General features: G+C 37.9%; 2 protein-coding genes across 2 annotated transcripts; both read left to right on the top strand.

The window, feature by feature from the left end:
* The first annotated feature begins 438 nt into the window (after positions 1 to 438).
* On the top strand, positions 439 to 1,495 carry LOC132696867 (chymotrypsin-like). The gene is made up of 3 exons (XM_060661959.1): positions 439 to 573; positions 624 to 808; positions 866 to 1,495. The coding sequence occupies exons 1-3, from the start codon at positions 520 to 522 to the stop codon at positions 1,431 to 1,433; spliced, it is 807 nt and encodes a 268-aa protein (XP_060517942.1). The 5' UTR covers positions 439 to 519; the 3' UTR covers positions 1,434 to 1,495.
* Positions 1,496 to 1,562: 67 nt separating this feature from the next.
* LOC132696634 (chymotrypsin-like) lies at positions 1,563 to 5,851 on the top strand. The gene is made up of 3 exons (XM_060661579.1): positions 1,563 to 1,640; positions 5,032 to 5,210; positions 5,264 to 5,851. The coding sequence occupies exons 1-3, from the start codon at positions 1,587 to 1,589 to the stop codon at positions 5,832 to 5,834; spliced, it is 804 nt and encodes a 267-aa protein (XP_060517562.1). The 5' UTR covers positions 1,563 to 1,586; the 3' UTR covers positions 5,835 to 5,851.
* The last annotated feature ends 6,821 nt before the right edge of the window (positions 5,852 to 12,672 follow it).

Here is a 12,672-nt window from a genome sequence, read left to right as displayed (position 1 = left end):
CTGAAGTTGACGTTCGATCATTGTGTGATGCAGGAATAGCAGTATCATCATCTTGGTAGATCTACTGCATGAAAGAGATATGGTCCACTTAAACTTGCACCAGTTTTACCCAGAAGTGTCTCGTTGACAAATAAGCTTTCGGTAGCTGAAAGTTGGTAGACGCTCTTTTAATTCGAGTTTGCTCTGACTCCTAAAAATGTTTGTCCTATTAATTTTTGACACACTCGACACGGATCGGTTAGTTCTACAGTATCCAGATCTTTTTAAAATGGCTTCGATATTGAAAGGTTGGTATAAAAGATTAAAACTAAGCAATAAATCAACCAGTTTGCCCCTCTCCGAGTGATTAATAAATGAAAAAAAAAACAATAAAACTGCACGCTGTAGATGTGTGCAATTTTAAGTGTTTTATTTTTAACCTTGCAAAGTACTCGAGACGGCTACGTGCATATATACCGGGCTTTCCGAACAGCATCGAGTCTTCAGAGAGCGCGTTTCACATCGGCGCATTTTTCAAAGATGAAGTTTTTCCTGGTTAGCTTTGTCGTGTATTCTAATTGGATATTTTGCTTCGTAAGAACTCCATTATTGTAAAATACTGAACCTAATTTTTTCCGTGTTAGTCGGGGGAGAACTTTATCAACTCACCTTCGCCAGATATCGTCAACGGGACAAATTCCAGCCTCAACTCACGGCCTTACCACGTCCTGCTGACTTTCAACTCGGACCGTGCCTACGGGGGTTGGGCATGTCAGGGAGCTTTGATCTCTAACAATTATGTGCTGACAGCCGCCAACTGTGCTTACGAGTAAGCTTCTTGGTGCCTGCCAGCACGTACGATCCGAAAGATCCATTTTCCTTGCAGTGCGAGCCGTATCAATATCACTCTTGGCTTGAACGACGTTAACAATTCCACCGGAAGCGTCGTGATGTCAACTACCGATGCCGGCGTGACTTTTCACCCCAAATACGTGCGCAATATCTACGACAACTTAGCTCTCATCCAGCTGCCTCAATCGGTCACCTCCAGCAGCACTATCCAAGCTATAAAGCTGCCAGCTTCATCTTCCTCTACGAACATGTTCGAGAACGTGACTGGGGTGGCTTCTGGGTGGGGTTATACTGACGGTGACATCTACAATAGCACTCCTGGAACTTTGAAGGAAACCCAGCAACAAGTCATGAACTACTTGGTGTGCGAAGACACCATCGGCATTTTTATAGAAGATGGCATCTTGTGCACAACGGGAATCGATGGTGCTTTATGCGTAGAAGACGAGGGCGCTCCTTTGGTGATAGACGGAGCGCTGATCGGGATATTGGCATCTGCCAGCGGCAATTGCACTAACGAATCACCCTCCATATTTATCAAGATACCCCTCTATCTAGATTGGTTGGGGGAGAACACTGACGCGAACATTACCGCGAATTAATATGATATTATTGCGAATGGTGCATTTTGCGATGGAATTAAAGATTATTCGCTTATCTCAAAGTCTGAGGTCTGTGTTTGCTTTGCGTCTGTATATATACATGTCGCGGATGATATCTGCCGGCTGGAGTGCATCAGACTAATTTCCGCAGTGATGCAGGTCATTTTAATTGCTTTTTTAATTTCCGTTGGTATTATACTTTGCTTGGTAAGTTTCACCGTACTTTCTACCAGATTCTTCTACCATATTCTATGCTAGTTAGATCTGTAGTCTGTCAAGTAAGTTCACCTGCACTACTGGTTCAACATTTTCAGAATCTTTTTAAAAAAAACACACAAGGTCTATATCAAACGGTTTAATATTTGTACCATATTTACCCATCGTTATCATTTACCAGATCATATATATTTCAAAATTTATAAAATAAATATATAAAATACAAATTTAATCGATCAAAACAGTCAATCATTGGTTTAATAGCTGTAACTATAACATTTTTTTTTTTAATCAGAATACCATTATCATATTCGAATTTTGCAAAATGACATTCATCCCAAACAATTATCGATTTTTTTTTAATTTATTTGAAAAATATAAGTGTACAAAAAGTTATTATCATAATCTAACTTTTGTAAGTAGTAGTCCGTAATAAGTCCATAACAACTTTATGCTTCCATCGGATATCTTTGATTGTTTCTTGAAAGATCGATATGTTTGAAGATTTGATATGATTGAACTTTGTGTACATAATATAACCAGATAGGTCATTCAGGTAGACTAAAAATGGCCAGGAGGAGGCGCTCCACGCTTTTTAGTTTTCTTTTATGTTTTCAGACATTTTAATTTTGCTTTTTTTTTCTCAAAAACCTAAACCTTGACGTTTAAAATTGTAAGTTTCAAAAAACCTGATGAATGCAGCTGGATTACTTGACCAAAACTATGAGCTTGTATTGGGAATGAGCATACTGCCAGAAATGTGTGACGGTTTCATATTTCAATGGTAAAATTTAGCATTTTTAAAGTGAAAGTGCTGGCACATTTGCGAAGTAACGGGTTTATTTTATTAGTACCTTGTAGAATTAATTGTACTGTCCATTTCCTTCACCTTTTTGCTGTTTGGCGAGTGCTTCTTAACAATTAAAATTCTTGTTTATTAGGTTCATATCGATTTTGCAATTTGAACACACGTTCTTTTGTAGACTCGGTTCCTTTAGTTTCGGACTTGTACTCCCCGGCCGATTGTGTTGCCGAACCATAAATATTTTATGCTGCAACGGCTGTGTGCGTGGCCCCTTGTTCGCTTGGTTTTCTCTTAAGTGACACCGGTTTACTGAGAGATACTAATGCAAAAAACAGAGTATTAGTTGCGCATTAGAAGGAGTCATAACCATTACCATCTGTCACCCTATGAGACTAGGGACCACATTTGCTTTTCATTACTTCGGTATTCCTTGGCGAGCCTAGTAAACATTGTTTTGTTTCTTAACCTATTCTTCCTCGATTTTCTGTGACTGGCCGTCCGGTCGCCACCATAGATAGCGTTCGGGTAATTCAATCTCGTTGACGCAACCTCGATTCTTTGGCACGGGCCATACGGCCATCACTACAGATATAGTTCAGTTGTTCTTTCTACTGGCGGCGTACCGTCGACTAGGTTGGCAAGAGTGGCGTTTTCCCTCTAATTTTTTGTGCCCGTTTAGCCTTTTAATAAAACTAGTTGTCTGAATCGTCCGGCATTTTGTACGCTAGCTTTTGAAGCTTGGGGTTGTGGCAGATTTTCTTTTGTGTGACCGATTTCTTTTTGAGCCGGTAGTGCTACCCCAATAAGAGGGGGATATGTGAATTGGTCACTAATTTATGATTTCCCATACTTTTGGATCTATTTGGAGTTTGGAATGGGAATCTTCCTCAACGAGGGATTTTGAAAAGAATTGTCATTGCCCCATATTTCCAGAAAACCCTCGAATCGAGGTAAGTTACCTTTTGGAACCATTTCGCCACCTAATCAGTGTTCCTCAATTTATGCCGATTTTATTTTAGGGTTTCTTTTTTTCTAATTAGTATTGTACGTATTGTTGCTCCGTTTCCCGCAAACCTTCACCGGAATACCAGACCAGACTTGGTGTCTTGCAGTGTATGCTGTCTCTTGGGTACATGTTTAGTTGTGGAGTTTCCCCTATCGAGCAGCAGGCTTTCCGGACGGACTTTGCTGGGTTAACTGAGACTGCCCACCTGCGGCTGTCTCATTGAGCCACCATTCCATCTTGGCTTGGTTCCCGGGATATTGACAGACAGCTGTGTAACGTTCGGGACATCTTGAGGTTTGGGTAGCTTAAGTGGCCGGTTCTCTTCAAGAACGGTTTGCGGAACTTATAGCCTTAAATTATAGTGTCTTACATTCTTTTGCACCGCCAAAACTTGAAGGTGAGATTTGACACTCACACCTACCACCAGGTTGAAGGAAATAAATTATTGTTCGTGATTCACTTGTTTATTTCCTTTACGGGTTGGAACCTCGGGTTGATAAGTCTACCTTTTTCGAATCACGTGGCGCCTACCTACCACCTTCCGGGACTGACCGAGGTGCCCTTCACCGCCTTCCAACCTGGCTTTGGTTTAGTATATATATTTTTTTTTCTTTTCTTCTTTATTAATTTTTCTCGGTTGTTAATGAGCTAGCCTAGGCATTGTCTTACCTCACTATTAAATTACGAATTTAATTAATTAATGCGTTTCTTTTTCACGACCCTGAGATGGAGAGGTAAGAAATGTTATATCATAGGAAACATTTAGATAAAGTGTTTTTTTTTGTCTTCTTACTAAGTTACCACAATTTATTATTATTTACAAATCTTCTGGATTCCTTCTGCCAGTAACCACAACCTTCCAAGAACACACACTTGCCGCTGTTGTCTTTCCTTACATTCAAACCATCACTGACCACACATCAAAAGTTCTTTAGTAATATGAGGCTAAAACCACATTTAACATTGGTCCAAAAATCTGTCAACATCTTCGATTTGTCAAAGACAAAATTCCTTTTTAGAAACCAGGAGTTTACAGCATTCCATGCAAGGAATACTTTGGAGACAGTTTCCGAACACAATCATCAACGCGGATATCAAATCGTATTTCATGAAAATAAAATTCTTGCATGTAATCAGTTCTTCTACCAAAAAAAATCCGAGTATTTCTAATAAATGCAAGTATTTACAATTTTTCATTATAAAAAAGGCATTTTATTACATTACAAGTACCATTAAAACAACCCAATGTGGGATGGGGACAAGTACATGTATATTGTTTGAAAGGGAAGCTGGCTCGGGATATTTTGGAATCAAATGTTCAGCTGACTTAACAGGGGGACGTCGGGCTTGCAGGAACTGCAGTCGTCGCGTGTGCAGTAAAAAAAAAAACGCAAGGGCAGACAAATCACATATGCACACCTATGGCACCTAACTCTCAAGTGATTATTTTTTTCTGAATTTTCTTTGCATCCAAGGTAGTTTACCTAAGAATCGGTCTATAATCTTATAAAGCTTTTGATCATTTAGTTCATACCACAGGTTCATTCGTACCGAGAAACGTTTCCTTTCAGCCGCAGGAAGGCAGTCCTCCAGGGCTTCGAATAGTCAATGGTACGAACGCGTCCGTCAATTCGCGACCCTACCATGCCCTGATAAGCGGCAAATCCGACCTTTACAACGGAGCGTGGGCATGTCAGGGTGTACTGATTTCCAACAACTATATTCTAACAAGTGCCATGTGCGCTTGGGAGTAGGTCATGTTAATTTCAAGTCCTCGGCATTCTGCAACGACCTCGTTTTCAGCGCGGATCGCATCAACATTACTCTAGGGCTTAACAGCGTCGCCAATCAAACCGGGGTCATATATTACCAAACCACCGGCGACAGCGTAACGTTTCATCCGAGGTACTCGAAGGGAGAAGTCTACGACAACCTAGCTTTAATTCAGCTACCGCAGCCGGTCACACCCAGCGACACCGTCCGAAGCGTTCAATTGCCTGACCGATCCCAAGCGAACAATTTGTTCGAAAACGTCACGGGGGTGGTCAGCGGGTGGGGAAATACGGATTCCGACCTCTACAATAGTACTCCTGCTGTATTGAAAGAGTCGCAGCAGAGAGTGATGAATTGGCTGGAGTGCGAGGACACGTTGTGGTATTTCATCGACGAGAATCTAATATGTACGATGGGGATCGACGGCGTTCCCTGCATCAGCGATCACGGGGCGCCCCTAATCATAAATAACCAACTGATCGGGGTATTGTCGGAAGCCAGCAACAATTGCACGATCCCAGTTCCTTCCGTGTTCACCAAGATCCCGATGTACTTAGACTGGTTGGCCCAAAATACCGACGTCAACGTTACAGCTTTGTGATAAATTTATTAAAGCAATCACCATTTGATGGGTATTATTTTTAGAAGACACTTGAAAAGTATCCTAGTTAACACTGATACAAGGCATTATTGCACCGAAACTTAACTGAGAAATGTAGATATGTACTGAAAACCCCTTGTTTTGGGACAAATAATTGGTTTTCGCGCCTGAATTACAGCAATTACAGTAGAAATCTACATTAAAATCGAATATGACTACTTAAAAGCCCACTTTCTTGGATTGATGGTAGGTTTTTCTTCCTCATTTCAAACAGATCGCAGTCAAAATCGGCTTTTTCGGATCTAATCGTACCGAGATCTAACTTTGAAAAGCAATTATTTACCTAAAACTTTCTTTTCTGGAACAAATAAGTGGTTTTCGCTGTTGATTTCGAGCAGATTATAGTCAAAACCTGCATGCTCATAACTTATCGGACTGAAATCCACTTTAAAACTGCGGATAACTACTTAAAAACCCAACTTCTTGGATTGATAGTAGGTTTTTCTTCCATTTTCAAACAGATTCCAGTCAAAATCGGCTCCTCCGACACATATCGAACTTAAAGCCGCATCAAAACTGCAGATATCACCTCAAACTATCATTTTTTTATCCAAACAGTTACCTTTGTTGTCAATATGGTTCAAATACTAGTCAAAATTGGAGTCTTCGAGCATTTTAGTAGCGAAAAACTTTAGATATCGATGTAAAACTCACTTTCTGAGTCAAATAGTTGCCGATTTCGATAAAATCCCTGTCAGAATCTGCTTTCTCGCCTCTTAACGCACCCAAATCTACCTTAGAAAAGCAAATATGTACTTACTTAAAACCCCTCTTTTTGAGACAAATAATTGGGTTTTATAGTCGAAACTTGCATTTTCATAACTTACCAGTTTTTGCTTTTTTTATGATTCTCCTAAAGTCTTACGGTCGCGTTTAAATTCAGTTGCTCAAAATTTTGCCTTTCAAAAACAACGACTGTCAGCTTAAAACTTTGGTAAATAACTATCTACTAGCGCCGCCATTTTCAGGGTGAGGTCGGAAAATTTTCGAGTGATCCTCGTAGACGAAAATGTCCTGTTTTGGTTAGTCAATTCGTTCCATTTTTTTTCTAGTCGGTTCATGTTTTAAGGGCTTGATACGACAAACAACAATTTTGATCGCATACATCGACAGAAAGGCAATCTAAGGAAATTGTTTTTATCTAATATTTTAATGGTTGTTTATTGTCGATCAGAACTTATCACTTACGTACGAACTACATCGATAACTGAGCTTGTGAATAAACAAATGAAAGTTTCATTTTCAAAAATACATTCCTGATAAGATATGGTTTTAAATTTTTTGATATTCTCAACATAATACATACAGGCGAAAATAAAATATGGCGAAAAGTGTTATTAACTTTGTGCTTCCTGGACACACTTTTTCAATTATTTTGCTTAGTTCTAAGTCGGTGAACATAACTGGATGGCAAAGGTCGAGTCTTTCAATTAATACCCTGATATGATAAAGGCAACTATTCGATTCCATTTACCTCCTAGTATATTTTTCCTTGATATGTAAAGGAACTAAAAGTTAAAAATATCCAAAACGAAGAAAACATTTCTTAACTTTAAAACTGAATAAACTTTTGGAACAAACAAAAAAAAAATGAACACTTAAATTAAACTTTTATAATTTCCGATCTGAGTTTCTGGGTTCTATCCTCATTGCAGTTACCGGGTCGTCATCTGAGTCTTCGCAAACTGGGCACATTTTGAATTTAAATCTTACTTCTTACCTCTGAAACCGCTTTCGTTATATTAATAGGAGGACGCATTCCAGGTTTCCTGGCTTTGCCTGTGACCTTTTTTGATAGTATGATGATGATGGCTGATGGCTCGCTGTCGGAGAAACAAAGCGATTAATTCTTCGTCGCTGTTTTCTTGGATTATCTGTGGTTGAGATTCCACTTCATTTTAGATTTGCTCACTTGTATTCAATAGTAATCTGTTTTCCAGCTTCAAACTTCCCCCCCCCCCTTTTCTTCTTCTCTGGTATTCTCTTTTTCCTCTCATTTCTTTTGAAAACTTTACCAATGATGAACGTTTTCAGGCAATACGAATCTTTCTTAAGACTTCATCAATATTCATTAGGTACAGCCCGGTGGTTCTAAATCCTGATATCCAATATATCCTTTCTCTTAAAGGGTGCAAATACAACCACATCAGTTGACTGCATCAAATGCGCGGCATTGGCTGGAAAAGGACACATATAAATGTTATTTTCTAGGAGTGCCTTTAGGTCCTGCTCGTGGTTCCTTGTTAGTTTTGGTTAGATTTCTCGAAAAAGTTCATGTCGAGCCATCTGGAAGGGCTGTTTCCATAAACAGTGCCAAGGGGTCCTCCATTACACCAATTCTTCTATACTCTTTCTACCCTATGGAAGTTTTTGAGAAAAATAATTTTGTCACTTATAATAAAGTGCTACTAATCACGTATGGGACTTAGTACGAAGTCTCATGAGTGGAATTTTAAAATCTATTGCCGTCCATTAGCTAGCTTCAAGTGCTTTTCTGAAGTAAATGAAAAGGAAAAAAATATTTAAGTATTTTCTACTGACTTATTCGAGTCAGTTAACAAGACCCCTTAGGAAACATTTACCTGGCCAATTAACCGGATGACCGTTGGACCTGACATTGTTAATGGCGGATAATTGTTTGCGTTACCTTTTAAACTTAAATATTTCCTTCCTCCGCATAGACCCGAAAGCCCAAAACTAATTGCTTAATTGTGGAGCGACAATTAGAACGCTGGGCAGACAGGCGAAGCATGTAATTGTGGCTAATAATAGTTAATAACAGTTTGGGGCTCACTGAGAACGGACAGTTTGTGTGCCCGTCGTGTCAGAACAATTTTAAGTATTTGACAATTTAAATTTCGAGGTATAGTTTGTCTCAATCTTCATCGCGTCGGCTTTCGAAGGACCCTCCCCAATAAAACTTTAACCATGTTGTTACCTATGCTATCGAGTGATAAGGCAGTGGTGGGCAAGGTATAGTTTGTTCACAGATATTAGAAAGTGGTCAATTGCTTTTGAATGGGATTATCCAAGGGTGATCATTAACGTACAATGCAACAAGATTATTACTTAAAGTTTTGGAATTTAAATTCAGGTAAAATTGTGGTCCGTAATAGAAAATATTTTATACTATAAATTTAAAAAAGTATAAAAACTAAAATAATATAGATCGAATAATAATTAATAATATTATGTGAATAGTTTTACGTAATTTAAGTAGGTGATAAAAATAATTTGTAATTTTACTTTAGATTTAAACATAAATACATGCATAAATAAATAAATATTGTTTAGTATATTTCCTAACAAATCGCCAAATAATTAAATTCTAAGCAAAGTACGGACCTGTTCGGCCATATTTCATTCTTACAGATTGCCCGGGTCTTTCCTTAATTCGTATCACTTACTTATATCTATGAACAGACTTTAACATTTCTCTCATTCTGATATATTTTTTGAGTGTTGACCATTTGTGGCGGTTTTGAATAACGATGATAGACAAATAGACAATAGACAAGTAGTAAAGGAATCACATTCATTAAGCAATATAGATTAGAAAACAAATCAACTAACCAAAACTAACCAAAACTAACCAAGTTAAATCAGAGGTCAGATGAGAAAATGTTACTCCAAGTTTAAGTTCCAGTGTTATGTCCAATTCCGTATCCACATTATAAAAATCGAGGACATTCATATGCGGCAAAGAATGGAGAAACCGGCGAAAAACATCAACCGGGCTCAAAGAACACGAAAGGACCTAACGCCTAAGTTTTCGTAAAAAGTTATACAGTGGCCTGTGGAAGTTTCTTTTTGTTTTCCTTATATTCCTTATAATATTATATTATACAAGCCTACGATATTTACGAGTGTTGGATTACGAAAAATAACGAGCAATCTCCGTCTAAAAGATGCGACCCCAATACAATGCCCATTGTCAGGCAATCGTTCAAGGCGACAAAAAAGCAATCTATTACGTCTCCTAAGCAGATATTCTCCGGAAGTCGTGGTGTTTTCAAATCAGCGTTCCCGGCCCAGGACCAATCTCCTTTAAATGCCCAAGGGTGCGTGGCTGAACGGGATTTGTTATCCTTTAGTCCATATATATATCCTTCCTCGAAAGGATCTGAATAAATAACTATTCTATTTTCCGTTTCCTATTTCTTACACTTCGGGGTGTATTATAGCGACGTCGGTGCAGAAATATTGCGGGCTCGGGAACGGCGCGGGAAATAAATGATGATTAGACAAAGTGGCGTTTTGCTGGTTTGAAAAATCTCCTAGAATGCTTTTTATGTGAACGGAACTCGCAACCACCAAGTGTAGGCACCTCTAGAATCTAAGTACAGCAAGAAGGGCAAGAGCATGCAATTAAAGTTGGCATCTTCAGGAGAAGATTAAAACTGTTCCAGTCAAGAGTTTGATAACGCTGGCTTCACGCTCAACGGAACTTAACTTATAGGTTAATAGGAGCAGATATTTGGTTTCTAAAATCCTGTAAAAATCATTCAGTTTTCCCAAATTTTGTCAACATTTCCGTAACAAATTCATCTCTTGTTGCTAAAAGAGTTGAAAAACTTGCAAAAGAAAACTGGTTGGATTTGGAAATCAAATACCTGTACAGTAAATGAAGTATGCTCGAGTTGGAAACATATGGACTCTACAAAAAAAAAACAGTTTTAATCTTCTCCTGAAGATGCCAACTTGGTTGGCGAAACGCTCGTCAAGTACGTAAAATTGAGTTTCGGTTTCTGGTAAAACACGTTATTGTGTGTTAGTGCAGTGCCAAAGGTTCCAGTCAAGAGTTTGATAATAATAACTGTAATTTGAAACTCTTCAGGTATTGCCAAATGTCGTGAAGAAACTGATTTTTCCCTTGCAATTTTCCGCTTACTTAGAATTTCCCAACAAATCCTCGATCCATATTAGGAACACCATCTGTAGTTACGTTACATAACTTATCAACAGGTAAACGATGTCTATGGATGAGATTTTCAAATTCCCAAAATATATCGGTTGCTTTCATTGCAAGTTCTTCTGCAATTTCAAAGTGGGCGTTCTTACAAATATGAATAACTGCCCAGTACTTTCATCTATGGTAATTGAATAAAAAATAAATTTTTGAGTTTTTGTAGCCGGTTGTGAAATTTGATTTTTACCAACATTTTCAATTCTCTCGGACATTGTTCTACTTGAGAGAGACAGTGGCTGAAAATCGTTTCATGAAAAAGTTATCAAATGACGTCACATCTCCCAAGAAGAGTAGCACAAGAAGGCGAGCTTCCCAAAAGCGTCTCAAATATTATATTTTTCCAAGTTTAATGAATATGTCGGCAAATGTATCAATGTGGTTTCAGAGGATGCAGTGTGAAATGACTTTAGATCTTATCATCCAAGTTGTTGCTATACCAGCTTCAAGAGTGGTACTAAATAATCTTCCAACATATCAAATGTCAATGACAACACTGGTATTATAGTTAAAATTACAGTACGACTCGGGAGACAGTTCCATATTAAAGATTGTCTGAGAGTCCAATAATATCACACACCTAAAAATCTACTGCAGCTAAAAAGGCTCTTTCATACCAAGAGAATTGCTAAAGACGGACTGGTGTCAATCTGCTAAATATACTTGAAAAATATGGAGAAAAAAACTCCCCATTGCACTCGGTGGTCCCGTTTTTAGACCCTTGCTATCATTCATTAAATTGAACTTCAATTTATTTATCAAATGGTGCTACGATGTTTCCTCTGTTTTAGAAATTTTCTGTTGTTGATACGTTTTGAAATAATATTCGGGGGGACATTCCTCAAACTTATGATTATTTTCATATAAAAAAAGCATTTAGATTACACTTAAAGTTATCGAGGAGCTTTTAAATTACGAAATGAAGTACAAATTCCTAGAATCGTGTTCCCTTACTTAAAATTTAATCACTCATATAATACAAGAGGGAGAGCATTGGATTACAATAATTGTCCTACACATTCGTTTTTATAATATTCTGCAAAAAAATAAAATAATAAACTCTTCTAAAGCCATTCAGATGAGCTCTTTTTGAATGCAGTACCCTCCCCTTTTCAGCTCATAAACCAGCACTTTTTATAAATAGGTGTGCTTCAAGTAATTATGCACTTGTATTGCCATATAATTTTTTATATGTGTTTTTTGCAGTATTATTTCGTTATAGATACTTTTTTATCCTTGAACTTTGTAATATGTGTATATTTACGAACATGTTTTGTAATAAATCTCTTCCTCTCTAAGCTTTGACTGAAAGTTTTCATTTATATTTATATTTTTACCTTTTTATACAAAAGTTGTATGATTTTTTCTCTATTATCTTCTGAACGTACTCTAGTTTAAATTTATTAGAATTTATATGCTTTACAGGTTAATTTCTTCGGAAGATTATGATGATAAATCAAAATTTTTTTGTCCCCTTAAATACCGTCAACGTTTGCGTGAGAGCTGGGGATCCGCTTTTCCGCGGCATTTCAGATTTCCAGTGCCACTTCGGCGTCGAATTCGACATCCGCCGAAAAATTCAATTTGACCAACACTTCACCGCTCCTGTTGGACTGTGACGGCAAACAACAAACGCCTCGAGAATCGTATATTCATGTATGCGGACCAATATCTATGAAGTTGGGAATTGATATATGAGGTTTTAGAATGCACTCCCTTTGAGTTTGGAAATAAAAGGTATGAAAAGGACAAATTGAAATGGACCGATAACTTTGCTCTCCCGGTGTGGTGTGTTTTTTTTTGCACTTTACG

Source organism: Cylas formicarius, unplaced genomic scaffold (assembly GCF_029955315.1).
Source record: "Cylas formicarius isolate icCylForm1 unplaced genomic scaffold, icCylForm1.1 PGA_scaffold_1__22_contigs__length_36826433, whole genome shotgun sequence".
Lineage (NCBI taxonomy): Eukaryota > Metazoa > Arthropoda > Insecta > Coleoptera > Brentidae > Cylas > Cylas formicarius.
The sequence above is the reverse complement of the archived record's forward strand: the minus strand, read 5'-3'. Positions and strand labels throughout refer to the sequence as shown.